Source organism: Condylura cristata, unplaced genomic scaffold (assembly GCF_000260355.1).
Source record: "Condylura cristata isolate star-nosed mole 26May11 unplaced genomic scaffold, ConCri1.0 scaffold00025, whole genome shotgun sequence".
In the NCBI taxonomy this organism is placed as follows: Eukaryota; Metazoa; Chordata; class Mammalia; order Eulipotyphla; family Talpidae; genus Condylura; species Condylura cristata.
In genome coordinates this window covers 23,212,191-23,231,782 of record NW_004567126.1, presented here as the reverse complement: position 1 = coordinate 23,231,782, position 19,592 = coordinate 23,212,191, and the positions used below count along the sequence as shown (strand labels likewise).

Genomic DNA, 19,592 nt, shown 5'->3' with positions numbered 1-19,592 from the left:
GGAAGTACAATAAAAAGCCCCTCATCAAACGTTCTTCTTTTGGCATCAATCTATAATCATTTCAAACTTATGCTAGAGTTTTTTTCAGTATTGCATACTATAGGAAATAACCACTCAGAATCATGCCCTCTTAAAAGAAAATGGTTCAACACACCAAGACTCCAAATTTGAGAGCTGGTCAATAGCAATATACCCAACTATCTTCCTCAGAAATAACCACCCTTACTTATGTGACCCACACCAAGCATCTACAAAGCTCATTCACTGAGTCATCAGTCTTGAAGACTTTTAAACACTAAAGTAAATGGCTACGCTCAAAAGTTAAAAATTATGACCAAAGCAGAATACAACTAAGGAGACAGTGCCTCCATGAATCAGTTAAAAAGAACAGTATGTATATCATATACTAGTCTATGAACCATAATTTGAGTCCTTTCTATGTTTCTGTTTAATTTAAAATAGCCTCATGGTAATGAGTTCTCAAGGTCTTAGAAAACCTTTGGATGCCAAGACTTCACAAATGTCTAACAAAAGACCCAGTCCAATCAACCTATGACTTCCTTGACATTTCAAGAAAAGCAAGCACTGACTTAGAAAACATATGTAAAGTTTCCCTGCTCACAGATGAGGGAAAGCTGACTGAGGTAGCATTCACCCGAGGTAGGCCAGAGCCCTGTGTGATGGCCTTTACCAAAGGCACCCGCAGCTGTGTTTCTTTCACACACCCTGCGGGTACGAGATGATCCAGACAGCCTGTGTGATTACCACAGGGTCAGATCTAAACAAGCTTAACGATTTTCTGACTTTAAAATAAACAGTTCCCATCCTCACACACAAGTCTCCAGAGGACTGAGGAGCTGACGAACATTCTATCTCCCCTGTGAGAGCAGGCTTCATCTCGGCAGACTGGCGGCTTCTACGCCTGCTGTGGGGCTGCCTACTGCTGCAGAGAGGATAGGGAGGCAGTGCGTCTTCAGTGTCAACACCACGCTACAGCAACTGCACTTTCACAAGGCTCGTTTTAGACTCCCTACTTCATAAGCTTTTCTCTCTCCTATAGTAATGACTAAATAGACAGATCATTACAGTTTTGTCTGATGCTATATAATCAAAGGAGAATAACTCAAACTGCATGTTGCTGAAAGTTACACTAAAAATGACTCACTAATTTTCAACCCAACTGGAATTTTGAGATATTAATTACCCTTGCTTTCTCTTTAACGCCCCCCCCCAACTTCTTTCCAACCCATGGAAAAAATATATTAAATTAAAAAAACTTTTAAAGCAAAGGCAGAATTTACAATTGCGAACAGTTAAGTACTATAATAGGGAAAATATTCTAAATGGCATACCATAGGAGTTAATCACTGTACTTTTACCCTCCGAAAATATGGAGGCAGTGGGGTCTCCCTACTCAGGTACAGGTAGGCTTCAACAAAAAGAGAGAGACTTGATCATACTTAAAACATTAGAAGTAGCATACAACCTTTATATGATTAACTCAAATTCACATTTTTAGTAAAGAATTTATCAGACACTAAGACTAACTTAGATTATCTAATAAAAGAATTCAGACTAGCTCGATTTCTGTTAAGTACAACATTTTTAAATATGTGACGAGAAAACAGTTTGCCAAAAACCTCAAAACACCTACTTAGTTGGCACTGTTACTGGCACAGTAGATAAAAATATCAAACTCACCTCTTGTCCATACTTCACTGCATGATCGGAAGGAAGCAGTTCAACGTCACCCTCCACCATGGCCCCTTCCAAACATTCATCTAGGTTGCGATAACCATTTACCTGAAGGGGATACTGGCCGAAGGTCTCATTGTTACAAAAGGGCTTTCCTAGGCAAAGAAACAGATTGCTCTTTTAAAGGCATCGCTAACGCTATCAAGAGCCTTTATTCTGGGTAGTATCTTTTTAGATTTAGCAATTTCCTTAGAACTAGTCTTGAGGTTCTTTTAAACTAAAGGACAGCCTATAGCAGCAAATGTTAGCAGCTAATGTTTCCAGCGGATGTGACCACTAACAACTGCTAACACTGCAGAAAGGAAGACAACCGTGTCTCCCGATCAGGACGACTCCACCACTTGCCAAAATAAGCCTTACCTGAATCTGGTCAAACTTCTCAATTCAACCACCAATTTATAAAAACGGGAGTAGAGAGGAACGTGTCAAACTACAGGCAAGCAGCACCATTCCAGACCGTGGGCACTACCAGAGGGCAAACAACCCAGTTTCTTAAAAATGTGCATGTCATTCAATCATAAATGAATCATATTTGGAGTCTGCTTTTAAAAACTCTAAAAATAAACTCTATACATATATAAAACAGAATATAGAAATATAGAATAAAAAATCTGAACACTGACTTAGGTATTTGATATTAGTGTTATCTCTTTAGCACTAAGGTTTTAAAAATAAATACTGAGGGCCCTCCCTGGTGGCACAGGGGTTAAAGTGCAGCATTATGAAGATATCACAGCCACTGCAGCACAAGTTCAATCCCCAGCCAGGGTGGTGACCCACATGGTACAGCAGACCTCTCCTGACCTGCCCGCTACTCCCCTCAGCAGTATATTCCAGTAGACCCTCCTGTTCTGCTCCCCACTCTGTCGCTGGTGAACCCTCTCACCCCCCACACCTCTGGCCTGTACCCCAGTTCTGTATGTATAAAAAAATGAATCTTTTTAAAAAATGAATATTGGAGGGACAAGAACAGATAGGGGACAGTGTGGGGGTTGACTGGTCATTGTCTAATGGCTGCCGAGTTCACAGGTTTTTATGAGTTCATGCTCAATTTTAAGTGCCTGAAATTATCCGTAGTAAAAAACAAACAAAAATTACGTGTATAGCATAAATCTCTACAACGCGTAAACATCTTTGGCAGTGCACCTCAATAAAGTCTTTTTGAGATTATGTGTTAGATGAGAAAAAACAGCACAGAGAAAATCGAATAATGTTATTGTAAGGAAAATGGGGCAACAGCCTCTTTTTCACCTTCCACCACCATGGGCAGCTTTGCTTTCTTCCAGGGTTTCCTTACTCACAAATGATACTGTGTTACTGTAGAATGCACGTGGGAGTGCAAGCATGAGACAGTGCATCTATGAAATACAGAGGTCAGGGCCAAGAAACCTGGAAGTGCAGTGCATGCACACCGGTGAATTTGGAGACCTGAGGCGAGACAGTGGGGGCTGGGAGGCTCAGCTGCTGCCTGTGCCCTGCCTGCTGGGCTGCCTGTGTAGCTGGCCCCTGCTACAGCATTAAAGGCCTGTCAGATATACCTAAGGCGCCAAGATTCTTTCACAATCTGCACACACCAACTGTGAGCCTGCCTGGTCTAGGATGGTTGCATGACAAAACTGTGTGCCCAACATTAATGCTGGATTTGCGTGGTGCAAAAATTACACTAATTAATTTAACAACTGAGATAAAGACTGTATCCATTTTACAAATGAAGAGACTAAGGATCCACGGGCTCACGTACTTTGTCCAGCCACACAGACACTAAGAGGCATTTGTCTGACTCTCAAGTCATTTTCATCATCCTGCCTCCTTCAAGGGCAACTTTAATACAGATATGGTCACATGTCTGCAATTCACATTTAAAGCAAAGAATTTACCTTCACGAACCCCTTCAGTGAGGAAAGTACCATAGAATAGCTGCACCATTGGATTTTCAGATTTGTTCCTGGGGTTGCTACTTTAAAAAAAAAAAAAAACAAAGGAGACAATTCTGTATCACTTGGATCAAATAAGCACCATAGTGTGTCCAACCATCACTCATAAGCAAAGCTGGCACATTTTCAACAACCCCCCAGAGTCATATATGTTCTAAAATAAGTACTGTATGAGGTCAGTTCAAATACTCCTTGAACAAGTTTATGTGCAGCATTGGGTGACACTGTAAAGACACAAACACAGCCACACACTGGCCTTAAGGGGGGTCACACATGCAGACAAGTACATGCATTTGTATTCAACATAAACATCGATCTCCAGTGACAGACATAAACAAGGTAGAGAAGTAGAATAGGTAAGAATAAACTCTTCTATGCAATTTTGCAAATAAATACAAAAAAGCTCTCCAGTGGGCACAACTGAAAAGTATGAAAACCGTTTATTTCCACAAGCCCATTTTAACATGTTAACTATGTAAACTGCTATTTGCAAAGCTGCTCTGTGGAATACATTTCTTCTACCTATAGTTAAAACAATTTAGAAAACAATTCTCTGTACAACTGTATTAGACATGAGGTACATTTGTTCTTTGCCCTAAATTTCACTTCTGTCAGTGACTGAAATGATTAAAAGCAACCCCCTAATATTCAACAGAGACTTCGCAAGAAGTCTTAGATAAAACTGAATGTAGCCAGATTATATGGCTTTGTTCACATCTGGGATTGATTTGACCTCTTAATACACCTTACAGCAGAGGCTATGACTTTAAGAATGTTAATAGTTATGGTCCTTTTAGTAAAAAAAAAAAAAAATAGTTGCAGGTTGAAATGATTATCTGTGTCCTCTTGAGAGGAGTAATTTCCCTCATATCAGAGATTTCACTGGACCACTGTGAGCAGGAAGGATGTACAGACAATTCCTTAACACTCACTTAACATTAACAGCTAGCTGGAACGCGTCCTCTAGCCAATCCAGGAGCTTGTGTGTGAATTCACTCACATCTTGCTACAAGAGAGGCACAAATTGCACAAGAGTTAGATCCCACACGCTACTTAGGAAGATGAGAATCTGCCCTTGCCCACCACTGACTGGCGCTCTACTGCTACAGAAGGACTGTTCTCTCCCAGCCACCTGTCATGAACATAGGGACACAGGCCCAGCTGCTACAGGTAAGGCAGGAGGTGCATCTAGCAACACAGACGTGGCCAGGGGGAACTGGAACTCTAGCGCCTTGAGTCATATGCACTTGCAATGAACAAGTAAAATCTTCTAGTACAGCCTTAACAAAAGGGTGGGGGGAGGGAGAGGAGAAGTACTAAGAGCAATCTGTAATCCTCTAGACCTGTGTGAGATCTGAATGGAAATAGAAGATGTCTGAAGGGTCTGAAAATACCGTAGAACTGTGAGACGCTTAACAGGAAAAAAGTTAACTTCATGAGGAAGAAGCTGTTCTACTAGTGACAGCTTCAGTTTTGTTTTTTTGTTTGTTTGTTTTAATAGAAGGCAGGGAAATATCTGGAAGAGAAGCTTCTGAACTCGGGTTTAGACAGCTTTAAAAACAGGACTGCTAGCTAGGCCACCTGAAGACAGAGGTTGTCACAGAAAAGGACTTTTACTTTTCTTGGTGACCCTTTGTTATGGTTTAGTAAGGCACTTTGCAATCTCTTTCCTACTCCAAAAGCCCCTGGCTAATTCTATCCCTTCTTCTACTTCTTCTTCCCTTTAAGCTGCCAGCCTCCCCCAAACAACTCACTCTCTCTCTGTCTCTTTCTCTTCCCTCCTCTCTCTTTACCACCTCTTCCTTAGACATGATAAAGGGCAAAAACAGGCAGCCATTGTGCTGTTGAGTCAAGTTCACAGCTTATACACTGCTGAAATAAACAACATCACAGCGATATTAACAAGGTCAGGTTTCAAGCTCTAGAGTTTGATGGGAAACCAGATCACAGATTTTTCTGTACCTGCTGTTCTTCAGGGGATCGGAATGCCCCCTTTAGAAGATCTAGGGCTGCTGAAGGGTCCACAAATTTGCGATTTGATCCCATCATCAGAGCAAACAAATACTGAAGCTCTTGCATAAATACGATGTTTCTCTTTTCCTATAGAAACAATGGAATGGTCTGTTACAACATTTATTGGAAAATTAGGGCATACTGAGAGGAAAGTTGTCAATGATCACTGTCTAATTTACATTTCTTCAGATCTATAGCCAAGTGTCAGGTCAAGCTATAGGTACTCCAGCAAGGTCTGTATGGTGTTCACTCTAAAGTGAGTATCATCTATGTAGGCACCAAAGATAATATTGTCAGAAAAGAAAAAGAGTTTCTTTTCTCAAGCATCTGCCCTCCCTTCTGTTAGGAAAATGCATCTCCAACGTGGGTCATATCTCTGGAGGGTGATATTGCCGGCAGGAAGCCACATCATCTGTTTCGCCTCACCTGATGTGAGTGGTTTATGGAGCAGTGAAGGACACTGTGAACAGAAAAGGTGTTTTTGAATTTCCCACCAGGAGGTAGAAAAGCTGTGCAGTCAGGGTGACTCACCAATATCTCACAACTGTTTTTCTAATTTTATTCTTTAACTTTACATTTTTGAAAACCCTATTCCTGAACCACAAAGAACAGTGGAAATGAAAACTATTAGCCCAAGTCAAAGAGCACTGCAGTTCTCAGCTTCAGTCAAATGCTGAAAAGCCATGGGGATATGGACTAACCCCCAGTGAAGATGCCTTCACACCAACCTACCGTGTGACTTGGACAGTTTTCAAGCACCTTCTGCGGCAGACTATAGCTGAGAACAAGTCTTCGAAACTCAGGCAACTGAAAGAGAGACTGAAATAAAGACAGAAGTGGATTCACAGCCTTTCTTTCAAAGTAAGTACAGCAAAATAGTATTTATTTTACCTTACAAGTATGCATAACTGTCAACCTTGTAATGTCACTTTGCTTATGTCTAAGGACAAAATAATGGCCATTCACAGACATTTAGCTGGAAGAATTCTTTCAGGAAATAACTAGAAACAATCCAATGGCTAATAACAAGAGGAATACATTAAACAAACTCCAGCGCATTTATGCAATAGAATACTATGTAGACATGAAAAATATTTCAGAAAACAGTTTCATAAAATGGACTACTACACTGAAGTGAAAATAAAATAAGGAATCCATGTATCAATGTGGATAAATCTAAGGAGTATTTTACTGCTGACATATTAAGTCTAATTATATATAAGAAAACATGATCTATTGTTCAGAGGTGTGGCTATGTCTCTGGAGGGGGAAGGGAAGGGTGACAGGGGTTAGGTACAACGAGGCCATCGATATAGGGATTTGTTACATTTATTTCTCAGGTGGGGTAGGGGGTGTACTACAGAAGTTACCACTCTCTAATCTTTGTCATGCAGATTATATTTTTTAGAATTTGAGCAGTAGGTACCTCTGGCTGGCAGAACTGGGAAGAGGGATTCTCTTTATTGGTTGTATAGCTTGCTCTGCTCTGCTATGAGCCTCTTTTAAAAATTAATGCCTTTCCAAATCCCTTGAATGAATATAACTCCTCATCCCAACATCGTCCTTAAAGGAAAAACCCTCCCAGTCTGCATTTTAGAAACCTTGGAACAGTGTCCTGGGTAGGAAAGGGCAAAAGTTTGCAATCAGAACCAACTCAAATTGACTGCTATTGATCTTCCAAAACCCCAGGTGGAACCCACAAATCAAGAAGCACGGCAGCAGCAGAGTCTGACCAGTGACCTGCGAAGGCGCTGCCTCCTGACCTCCCTCACCGTCCACAGGTACAGCCCGAGAGGGCACCATGGAGCCGGCAGGTCAGGCCACGAGGCCAGAACCCAGGTTCAACCTCTCTACTCCCCAGCTCTCTTCTATTTCCACCTGAGCTGGCCACCAGCAGTCCTCCAGTTTCATTCCTTCTTTACCCACTGCCCCATAACATTTTCCAGGTCTCAATTCTCAGTCACTTCACTCCATATCCTCACCTTCGCCAAAATTTGCCTTTTCCCAGTGAGGCCTATCTTCTTAAAACTACTGAAGTGTGTACAAATATTACTCACATTCCTCAATGTTGAGACGCCCCTCTTACATATGTGCCCCCTGGTGCTCCCCTCCTCCACCAGTTACCAATTTAGAACTTTATAATAATCTTCAAACCTGGTGCCTTTTTTAACCATTCTCGTCATAATTAAGAAGCCCCTTGGACTGGTGTCTGCTGTGCTATTTATAACCACCTCCACCCGATCAGTCCCTGCAACTGCTCGGATCAAAGTCGATTCACAGCTTGCCTGGCCCACTGCACATGGGGGCCCGCCCCCAGGACTTCCCCTCCACCAACTGGTTTGCACTCAGGTATCTTTCCAGTTGAAGAGCAAAATAAAATGTCTGGCTCATGGAAGACTACCAGCTGGAAACAGTTCTTCTCACAATTCCAAGCATGATGATCCCACTGGGTGGATTCACTGATCATCAATCTATGGGACATCCTCTGCCTGCAGAAAAAAGTCAAGAACCCAACCTCTTCTCTCTGCACCCAACAATGGGGCCCACGTCACTATCACGAGCCCTGTACTGAGAGGGCGGCAAGTGTCTCCTTCTTGGTTCTCTCCATTTGTATCCCTGCCCTCCATTGAGCTCCCTCACAAGGGACAGAGTGAGTCTTTTCAAACTCAGGTCAGAGGTCATCAATCCTGTCAGAACCCTCAGTGACCGCCTCAGAATACAAGACAAGTTCACACTTAACCTCCCCTCAGGGGACAATCTCTCTGCTCCTGGTATCCTTGCCACACGGGACTCCATGATGCCCCAACCTCAGCACAGGTCAGAGGTCATCAAGCCTCTGTCAGAACCCTCAGTGACCACCTCAGAATACAAGACAAGTTCACACTTAATCTCACCTCAGGGGACAATCTCTCTGCTCCTGGTATCCTTGCCACACGGGACTCCATGATGCCCCAACCTCAGCACCGTGATTCTGTGGTTTCCCCTACCTGGAATGTTCTTCCCCCCTGCCTCCTGCTAGATATAACAGTAGGTCACAACTAATATTTGTTGATGGAACAGGTACATTCATTCAGCCCAGGAAATGGTTGGTTTCTCAAGCACCTTCTTTCCAGTGACAAATTTCTCCACTCCATCTCTAATTCACACCCAAGGCTTTACCTTGGAAATGTCAATACCTGAACAGCTGCCAATTCCCAGATCACAAATTCAGAAGACTCCACTCTTGAATCCCAACCTGTCTTCAGTTAAACCACAAGACATCTGTTCTCTGACTTTCTTGAGAACCCCAAGAAACTCAACTCTTTCCTTTCTCCTAAGCACTGGTCCTTTCTATCTACATTTCTCTATTTGAGCCTTAATTCATGGTCTTAAACCATCTTTCATTAAATACTTAAACTGCCCTTTTGTCATTTCATTGTACCCAGCAGGATCTCAAACCTAAACAAATCGAAATTTCTACTTAAGGGTTTCAGAGTGCTGCTAAGAGAAAGTTCTGATAAAACCAGGACATATTGCTGTTACTATTCACTGATCATCAACAGCTGCCAACTGATCCTCAATTTGTTAGAAATCCTGCTATTCCACTCTGGTGCCAACTGACTTCCAGGGTCTGCCACCTCCACTGCCCTTAAAATCAGACTGTCACTTCTCTGCTCTGTCTCAAAAAATGGCTACTTATTTTATAGAGGAAATGACAATTAGAAACCATTTCAGCTCTACCCTGCAGTCTTCACTTCTTCCTTCTCTTTTCCCCCATCACTCTTTTGTCCTTTCTGATTTAAGGCTAAGCCCTACAGGTTCTATATCCCTCCCACTCATGCTCCCAGAAATATGACTCAGCTGACCCCCTAATCTACCAGCTCTTCTCAACATCTTTCAGAGGAGAGAAGCCTACGGGGCACCTTCCCACAGTCTACCCCCAATACACATCAGTGAGCCTCTGAGAATGTAGGTAGGATCATACTCCTCCTCCAAACCTCCTATTTCCCCATCTCATATATAGCCCCTAAATCCTTACTATTCTGACTCCAGCCCCCAACCCCAGTTCCACCATCTTTCTGACCTCTTTCTTTTCCAATCCCCACCTACTACCCTATTCTTGCTTGCTGTCCCCCCTGTTTACAACATTCTGTAATTACATGAAATGTTCTTTATGCAATTACATGGCTCATTCCCTAGCCTCCTTTAGGACTCTGCTCAAATGCCCACCTTATCAGAAAGGCCATACTTAACACCCTATATAAATAGCACCCCTCTCTGGCTCACTGAACCCTCTCTTAACTGAACCCTCCCTGGCTCTGACTCACTTGTCTTTATGGCACTTATCACCACCTGATATATATTCTGTTTACTGTCTGTCCCAGAAGAGTATGGACTTTGCTTTAATCACTGTTCCCCCAGTGCTAAAATAGTGTTAGACATACAATAAGCCAAATAAGTCCATGGATTTTATGGGTGGAAGGGAGAATTCCATTTCTGAGTATCAGGTACCATGATAGAAAAGACTGCAAGAAAGGAAGTGTCACTCTGTGGCCACATTAAGCTTCAGATGCCTGTAGCAGTGACACCCCCTAGAGTAACCCATCCACTCTCTTGGTGTTATTACCATTGACATGATTCCCGAAACCATATCTGTGCCCAGAACTTTTTTAATGTATGACAGATCCACTCAGTTAAAGGCCTGTGTGCTAGTTCCACATGGCAACTCAAACTCAGCATGTGTAAAACTGAACTGAAATCTTACTCTTAACTGAAACCACTGCTAACACATGCAAATTACCTCCCTCCCAGAGTCCCTTCAGTGACTCTGCCACCCACCTGGTTGTTCAAGCTAGGAACCTCTGTCTTTCTCAACTGCCTCTGCATACATCCTGTAGATTCAACTTCCTAAATGCCTCTAGAATGTTTCACTCTCTCCTTCCATGGCTTAGGCCATTTCTCTTCTCCAGGACACCATAAGGCCTTTCCTAGACATCTATGATAGCCTCTCAACTCCTGGTTTCTCCTTGTTCATACTTACAGCACGTTAATACAGTATTCAGTAAATGCTAATTCAAAGCAAATAACCATCATAGGAAATTATGCTTTCCTGATTTGGACACCAAAACACCTAAATCCAACACACAAAAAAGCTAATAAAACAATGCTGTGGGTAAAAACTTCATCCTTACATGTCTCCATTTTTTAAAAGCTGTCTTTCTCACAATTCAGTTTAGAAAGTGTTAAAAAAAAAATGTTCCAAGAAGACATATTCATCTCTTATAAATATCATACCTGAATAACAGCACTAAACCAACATGTATTGCCAACGTTTTTCAGCCCAACTGGCCAACCATCAACTCGCCTCCAGTCATTGGGATTGGGGTTCTCTCCCCAGACTTCACAGCGTTTTCTCTTCGAGCGTTTAGTTTCAGCAGAAGTTGCCTCGTGCATCCTATATTGGGCCAATATCAAGCACATCAAAAACGAAAAAAGAACAAGATGCTATATGGAAGATGTTGCTGACATTATTCAAAATGCTAGCTAAGAACTTAGTTCTCCTATAACAGAGATTATTATCAGTAAGGCCTAATATGGAATTAAACTGAGATTTGACACAATTTATGGCAACCAGGATAAAATTTTAAAATTCATAACAGTGCCCTATGTCAGAACTCGCCCTTGAAAGAGGCAGGAAAGGCATGCTGCTACAGACATGAATGCACAAATTGCCTAACACAAAAAAAGTGGTTCTGAAAAACAAAAGCAAAAAAAAAAAAAAATGACTTTAGCAGTATAAAGGAATAGTTTTGTCCAGAAATTGGCTACCATTGGAACTGGATGTTTATGAACAATACCAGATACATTATCTGGTATAGAAACAATACCAAATTCGTACAAATTCAAAAATTATATCCCTTGGTGACTTCTGAGATGGTGAAGTTGAGTGATGCTTTCATTTTCAAACAGTCAACAACATAATCCTCAGAGTTTAAAAAGGCCTTAAGTTTATAAAGCAAACCCATTTTATCAGACACTTACACTGGTAAAATCAATGGTCACAGGCTGCAACAAGATTCATATCACACTTGATTTTTCAAAAGTGAATAAAAGAGTAATAATTAAGTTAATGTGAATTTAAGTATTTTCCTAAAAAAGAAATTTCATTCAAGCACAACTAAAAGAACGTGGCCAAACTGTAGTCTAGTGGTATCATAGAGCAATTACCTTTGATCTACACACTAACAAGGGGACCAAGAATTTATTTAAATTAATAACCTGTTAACATCTCTTCCATCAGCTTGAATTTTGGGGGATTCCAATAGACTCAAAGCAATGGCAGCCTGAAGGTCATCTTTGTTGTCATGAGTAAGGTCTATAACTTCTGAAAAATAAACAGTAATTAAAGTAGTCTACATACAGGAAACACTGCCTTTTTGTCTATATGAAGGTAAATCTGGTAAAAGCATTCACAAAAGTAGATGTATCCTCTCTTTCCCTTTACAATAGCTAATCTGTGAAACAACTTTATTAAGCTGTGCCACAATCAAAGGAATAACTTACAGTGACATTGTACCTTAAGACTAGCGATAGTAAAGCAACAAACTGTTAACAATGCAGTGAATCAAGTGCCTTCTCAGTTTTATTTCACAGTCATAAATACAAATATATCACCAGGTCCTCCCTGGTGGCGCAGTGAATTAAAGCATAGCACTAAGAAGCTAAAGCCATTTCCGCATGAGTTCGATCCCCGCCTGCCCCGGAGGTGACCACATGGCTTGGCAGACCTCTCCTGACCCGCCCGCTGCTCCCCTCAGCGGTGTGCTTCATCGATCTGCCTGTTTTGTTCCCCACTCTGTCTCTGGTGAAGCCTCTCGCCGCCCCTGGGCTTCTGGCCTGTACCCCAGTTCTGTATGCACAAATAAATAAATCTTTAAAACAAAACAAAACAAATATATCACCATAGGTTAAATAGTCTCTTTATGTATCACTGTAAACATCAGCTAAGTATCAAACATTCAAGGAATGCCTAGCTCAGGCAACTGAAGACATAACCAATTCATTTTATAAGGTCAGCATAACACCATCATATATCCCAAGCCAAACAAGAAGTATAAGAGAAGGAAAAAAATGACAAACTCACACATGATCACAGGTGAAAAAAAAGCAACTAAACAAAGTATTTAGCAACTATAGCAAATAGCATCCAATAATGTACCAAAAGACTATATTAAGACAAGACTGAGTTTATTGTAAGAGCTAAATATTGAGTTAACATCAGAGTAAAATCCACTATTTTCAGAGTTAAAAGAAAATGATCATTCTCATAGACACAGAAAGAGTATCTGACAATACTCAACCTCTCTGTTCAGGAATAAAAACTCCAAGCTAACTCTGAAAAGACAAAGAAACTCTTATCTTGAGAAAGAGTAGCCCGGACAAACCCACAGAAGACTTTACACTTAATGGTAAAAGAAAACACATTACCTTTAAAACCAAGATGAAGACAAAGATGTCACCTATCAAGGGCTTTATTCAGCATGGCTCTGCAAGTTCTCACTAGTATAGTAAGAATAGAAAATCTAAAACAATAAACGTTGGGGAAAAACAAACAAAGCAGTGTCATAATTCACAGATGCAGGGAAATCTAAACTAACTTACGGAAAAGTTTAAATTAATGTGCGGTGGCAAGATAGAAGACAGATGTTCAAAAGTGAAGTAGCACATGAACAGTGACAAATACAATGTAAAAGGAAAAGAGGTCATAAAGGACACAAGACTATAGTAATCAAGAGTGTGTTACCGGCAGTAAGGACAGACAGAGATTAATGGATCAGAACTGACATTCCAAAAATATACCCTGACGTTTATAGTCAGTTCATTCCAGCACAGGTACCAAGACAATTCAGTGGGGAAAGAAGATCATTCCAATAAATGGTGATGAGGCAAGTGGAGACCCATATGCTAAAGAATCACTTTTAATCCCTACTTACACTATGTAACAAAAAGAACTCCAAGTGGATCACACCCTCAAGGTAAGAGATCAAACAACTACAGAACTCTTAGAAGGAAAACAGGTGTAAACTTTGTGACTGTGGACTAGGCAATGGTTTCTCAGCACTGACACCCAAAGCGTAAGTAAGCAAAATAACAACACTTTTGACATCATCAAGTTAAAAAAAAAAACCTTTGGGTTTCAGTAGACACCATCAAGAAAAATAAGACAACTCACAGAATGGGAGAAAAGAAATGGAAAATCAAGTTACAGTATATATAAAGAACTCTAGCAACTGAAGCATAAAAAGACAAATAACCTAATTTTTTTAGGCAAAAAAATCTCCACAGAAGTTTCTCCAAAGGAGTTATACAGATGGATAATGAGCAAATGAAAAGACGATCATCATCAATCATTAAGAAATACAAACCAAAATCAAAATGAGAGAACACTTCACTCCCACTGGGATTGCAGTTATCAAAAATGAAAATGAGAAACATCAAACATTGGTAAAGATGTGGTGAAATGGGAATCCTTGCACACTGCTGGCGGGACTGAAAAATGGTGCAAATCCTCAAAAAATTAAAAACAGAACTACTAGATGTCTAGTAATCTCTCACTTCTTGGTTGATACCAAAGGAATTTAAAACATAATCTGGGAGAGATACTCGCATATCTACATTCAGAGTTGCCAAGAGGTAGAAGCAAACAGAATATCTGCTGATGGATAAATTGGAGAAACACAGTAGGAAGGAAATTCTGACACATGCGAGATGTGTCAGGTAAACTTTGAAGATGTTATGCCAGGTGAGATAAGTCACAAAAGGACAAATGCTACATGATTCTTCTAATAGGAGGTACTTAATCAAAATTAGAGGCAGAAAGCAGAATAGTGGTAATTAATGCTGGAGAGTATTAGTTGTTTCATGGGTAGAGCTTCAGTTCTGCAAAATGAAAGATTCTGGAGATATGCTTCACAAAAAACTTACACTTAACACTACTCAACTGTATACTTAAGAATAGTTAAGGTGGTTAATTTTATGTGTTTTTTTAATATATATATTTTTTAATTCCAAGTAATAAATTACAAAGTAATGATAAACTTTTATTATTTTGAAATCCCCAATAAAATCATCTCAGGAATGATTACCAGTGGCTAGTGGAGAATTTTAAATTAAATGAATGAACCTGACAATTGCTGAACACACCCATCATTTTAGCAATAGAGAGGGGACAATCAGACTTTAATTGCTTCATGATTTGACAGAATAGAAAGTAAACACACATGACCTATGACACACACAACCTACAACACAGTCGTGCCAGTTAAGCTTTCAGATTTATAGGAAAGACAAGACACAGAAAAATCCACTGAAAGATACCACAGGAAATGTAATCAGCAAATTCCAACATGCGTGAAACTTGACTGAACAAAGGACTTGATTTCTTCAGACATGAAGGAAAAAGAAGGTGAATTTATGGGTAAAGAGAGTCCTAAAAGACACTTCAAATATATTTAATGTTTAACATTATTTTCATTAATCTCATAAACCAACTGTAAACATACTGTCAATGAGAGGATAATCAAAAAAATTTCTATACTGATATTTAATGAGAAGAAGGAGGTATTAATTTTTTTAATAATATAATAAGTTTATTTTTACATCATTTTGTGCATTTTTCTGTCTGGAGGTACTACTTTTTAAAGTGTGAAAACATTGTGTGGTTATGAAAAAGTTCTCTTTCGGACATATTAAAACAAAAGGTTAAACACAGAATTGTTTCACCTAACCATTCCATGCTTAAATATGTATATAAAAAAACTGAAAATAAATTCTCAGTGAAATAGGATGGAAGAAATGAAAACTCTAATAACACAAACACAGAGCTGATATGGTGATTAAGTATCACCTTCTCGATAAAAGGCATTGGGACTAAGGAGTGATTGTTTGGGTGGGTGGATCTGTAACAGACTGATCCCTGGAAAAGAGGAGGTTCCACATTCCAGGTTCCCTGCCCCACCCAGAAGAAGGGTGGTGCTGAGCAGGGAGAAGAATCTGGAGAGGAGACTAGGCAAGCAGGGTGAAGAGCCACAAGGTGACCGGAGGAAGCCACATGGAGCAGAGACATGTGAAGAAACTGCCTGGCTTCTTCTTGGTCCTGGACTGGCTGAAACAGAGGTTGGTGAGAGACCCAGGAGGAGGTTGATAATGGAAGCGTTGATCTTGATTTTGATTTTGCTCTTTTCTTCCCAGACTTGTCCGGCCATTTCTGACCCTTTTCCATGGGTCCCTGCCAGAAGGTGCGTTAGTCTTGTGGCAGGCTTTCAGGTCTCACCCTGGGCCAATCCTTTTTGGGTGGACTTTTACCCACAAGGGGATGGGTAACTTTGGGTGTCTAGTTTAGAAACTATATTCTTTGTCTTTTCTGTATTGCACACTAATTGCCATAAAGTTCCTTTCCTTTGAAGGACTTAGATGTTTTGTCTTGATGTGGTGGATGGCAGAACCTATTTAGAGCAGGCAGGTTTGGGGGTTCAGGAGTACCCCTCTTCCTGCCTTGTAACAGATTGGGAAGAGCAATGCTTTACCCTCTCCCGCTCAGAAAAATCCACTTCAGATGAATTAAAGGTTTAAAAAAACAAAAACAAAACATTACCACTATGATTTCAGGATAGAAGCATTCTTAAAAAAAAAAAAAAAAAGCACAAGCCACAAAAAAAAATTAAGTGCAATTATAGTAAAATAATTTAATTCATCATAATAATATGAAAATACCAGTCACCAAGAAGGAGAAGACATCTACAACAAACAAATCCAGAAAAAAATGGGTTACTACAGATAAGGTGAATAGCAGTAAGAGATATGTCAAGAATAACAGGAAGGAAAAGATTAATATTAATAAGATAATATCAAGAATTAATAACAAAGAGGAAACAAATAGAAAAACCAAAGACATAATAAAAATTTTACTTAAGGGGAAACAAGAATAATCACAAAGGAATTGCTTAATCTCATTCTTAATTCTAAAAATTCTAAAATTTTTCTAATTAAAAACAGACATTACATGTCAAAAAGACGGCAAACAATTTTACAATTTAACAAGTTTGAAAGCAATAGTTATCCTCAAACCTTGTTAGTGGGAGTACAAATGGGTAAAGAAATCATTCTAGAAAATGTCAGTATGACCTTTAGAAAATGGAAACCAATTTACATCATCCCTCTGATCCAAACTTTCTAATAGCTACCCATCTATGTCAACGTAAAAGCCAGGCACTTAGGGGACCTGCGTGATCTGCCTGCATTCCCTCCGCGGCCTGCATTCCCTCCGCGGCCTCGTCTCCTGCTGTCCTCACTTGTTAAGACGCAGCTCTGCCTCAGTCTGCTTCTTAAGCAGCCAACACATATTCGTTATAGAGCATCTCAGACCCTCACGAGCCTCGCTTCCCTTGAACTTTCTCAAAAGGTCCATCCTATTTAAAATCTACTCCCCGTCACTCCTTTTTCTTCTTTCTTTCACTCACTTTTCTCTATTGTACAAATTACTTTTTAATATACTATATAATTTATTCACTGATTTCTCCCTAAGAAAAAAACAAGTTGCATGAAAGTAGGGATTCCTGCTTCCTCTGCTCATCTGCAGTGTCTAAGACAACGCTGCCGTGAACAAGCCACGTACCTACTACATGCCACGCAGTCACTAAGTGAGTGCTAAGAGAATGAAGGCAGTGCCTAGATTTGAGCTTGGCACAAAGTAATGGTTCAATACTTAGCTGTTATTATCACTATTGTCCAAGGGTTGTAGTCAATAGGAAACCCACACACACCCATCCCTTACCCTCTGCTGGTTCAGAGCAGGAGTAAGACAGGATAAACCTACTTGCTAAAACTTCCTTGTTGGTAGCACTTCCTTCTACTTCAGAGGGTTCTGCAGCAGCAGCGTCTTGACTGGGCTCCTTCACTCTTTCATCAGTGAGAAGGCTGACTGCCTGTGTGATGTCACCATTACTGGCCTAAAAGGAGAGGCGAGGAAGAAATTTCCAAAGTAAAGCATCACAGCATTTAAAGTCAGTAGCAAATTAGTTTTTGCTTGTAACTCCTTACTACTATGCTGATATATGAGTAAGTCTAGTCATAACTCTCGGGCAGAAAATAGGCAAAGGGCCTTCCCTGGCTTAAAGTACAGCACCATGAAGCTCGCCACAGGAGCTTCACTCTGAGTTCAATCCCCAGACAGGGAGCTGACCCACATGGCGCAGCAGACCTCGTCTGACCCGCCCGCTGCTCCCCTCAGCAGTGTCCTTTGTCGATCTGCCTGTCCTGTTCCCCTCTCTGCCTCTTGTGAATCCTCTCACCACCCCTGCTCCTCTGGCCTGTACCCCAGTTCTGTAAGCATAAATAAATAAATCTTTTAAAAAGAAAATAGGAAAACAGGTATGCTGGAGGGTATATCAGTCTAACATGTTTAAAGTTTGTATAAAATTAGTTGTAAGAAGGAAGTTGCCAGGCCTTGATTACCCATAACATGCAAAGAAGAATGAAATCTTGCAGGCAATTTATTCTCACTGCTTTGGATATGACTATTCTTTGATATTACAGAATACCTAAAGCAAAATATATCAAAAAGGGGACTGACAACACAGAGACTCTAAAAGAAGTCATCTTTACAATGAAAATATCAACAGGTACCATATTCTGTAGTGGTGACCAAACTTCTGTTGACATTTAATTCTTTATTAGGAGGCATTTCTAACACCTACAACAGTAGACAAAATGTATAATTGAACTCCATCACTAAGCTTCAACAAAGATTACAATGGGGTTAGTCTTCTTTGACATATTTTGCCTACCCTTTTCTAGACATGAAGCAAATCCTAACCATTTGAGCATCTCATCATTCACATTATCTTTAAAAAAAAAAAAACCCATAATTCGGTTATGATAGAAGTTTCAGTAAAAACAAGTAACAAGATTTTTAATATCAAATAACCAGCTCAAACTTTCCTGACTCATATACTTTTTTTTTTTTTAAGTTTTATTTATTTTGTGCATACAGAACTGGGGTACAGGCCAGAGGCTCAGGGGCGGTGAGAGGATTCACCAGAGACAGAGTGGGGAGCAGAACAGGCAGATCGACGAAGTACACCGCTGAGGGGAGCAGCGGGCGGGTCAGGAGAGGTCTGCCGCACCATGTGGTCACCTCCGGAGCAGGCGAGAATCGAACTCATGCTGCAGTGGCTTTAGATTCTCATTGCTGTGCTTTAACCCGCTGTACCACCAGGAAGGCCATGACTCATATACTTTTTAGTTTCAGGATCTATATACAGACTTTATGGATGCAACTGGTCAACATGTTCCTTCAACCTCTTTTACCTTCCAGGCTCCCCACACAACAAGTCTCCCCCACATTCTTCCCCACACACACCCTCCCTCCCTTATAATTTACATGTTAAGTTACTGGGTATCATATAACCTGTAAAGCTCCTGCCCTATATGCGCAATCATTTTGGAATAAAAATAGCTTGAACTGACATAACTATTATATGAACAACTGTTTTAAAGTCTGTTGACTTGAAACAAACCTTCAGAGCTTCATGAAGAAAGGAAGGGTCCTGAATGCCTGTGATTTCTCTCAGTTGATTTAACAGCATTTGGCAGCTCTGTATTTGAGAAACAAACAAACAAAAAACCCACAGATATATGTCAGTCAGCAAGTAAACACAGATAAATTTAAAGCAGCAGCACGAGCACCTTGAATAAACAGGCCTGAGAACTGCATCTTTGATTTTAAAGAACTGACAAGCTCCAAGCAACAAGGTGCTGACATGCAGACACATTGGAAAATGCCAAATCCATTACTCTTTTAAAAGCTTAATCATGGAAAATGTCTTCAGCACTTATGTAAGACATATGAGT

General features: G+C 40.4%; 1 protein-coding gene across 4 annotated transcripts in view; it reads right to left on the bottom strand.

Annotated features, from left to right (window-relative positions):
• USP28 (ubiquitin specific peptidase 28) overlaps window positions 1-19,331 on the bottom strand; it is a 40,670-nt gene extending 21,339 nt beyond the window's left edge. For 2 of the 4 annotated variants that reach the window (XM_012729947.1, XM_012729950.1), the window contains exons 1-9: window positions 19,259-19,331; window positions 17,557-17,689; window positions 11,961-12,066; window positions 10,977-11,136; window positions 6,435-6,521; window positions 5,652-5,789; window positions 4,622-4,695; window positions 3,633-3,712; window positions 1,702-1,850 (exon numbers count right to left, since the gene is read on the bottom strand). In XM_012729947.1, the coding sequence (XP_012585401.1) occupies window positions 1,702-1,850; window positions 3,633-3,712; window positions 4,622-4,695; window positions 5,652-5,789; window positions 6,435-6,521; window positions 10,977-11,136; window positions 11,961-12,066; window positions 17,557-17,689; window positions 19,259-19,327 (996 nt within the window). In that variant the 5' untranslated portion in view covers window positions 19,328-19,331. The remainder of the gene's footprint in view (window positions 1-1,701; window positions 1,851-3,632; window positions 3,713-4,621; window positions 4,696-5,651; window positions 5,790-6,434; window positions 6,522-10,976; window positions 11,137-11,960; window positions 12,067-17,556; window positions 17,690-19,258) is intronic. The other 2 variants (XM_012729948.1, XM_004689250.2) reach the window with 1 other exon arrangement.
• Between the last annotated feature and the right edge of the window lie 261 nt (window positions 19,332-19,592).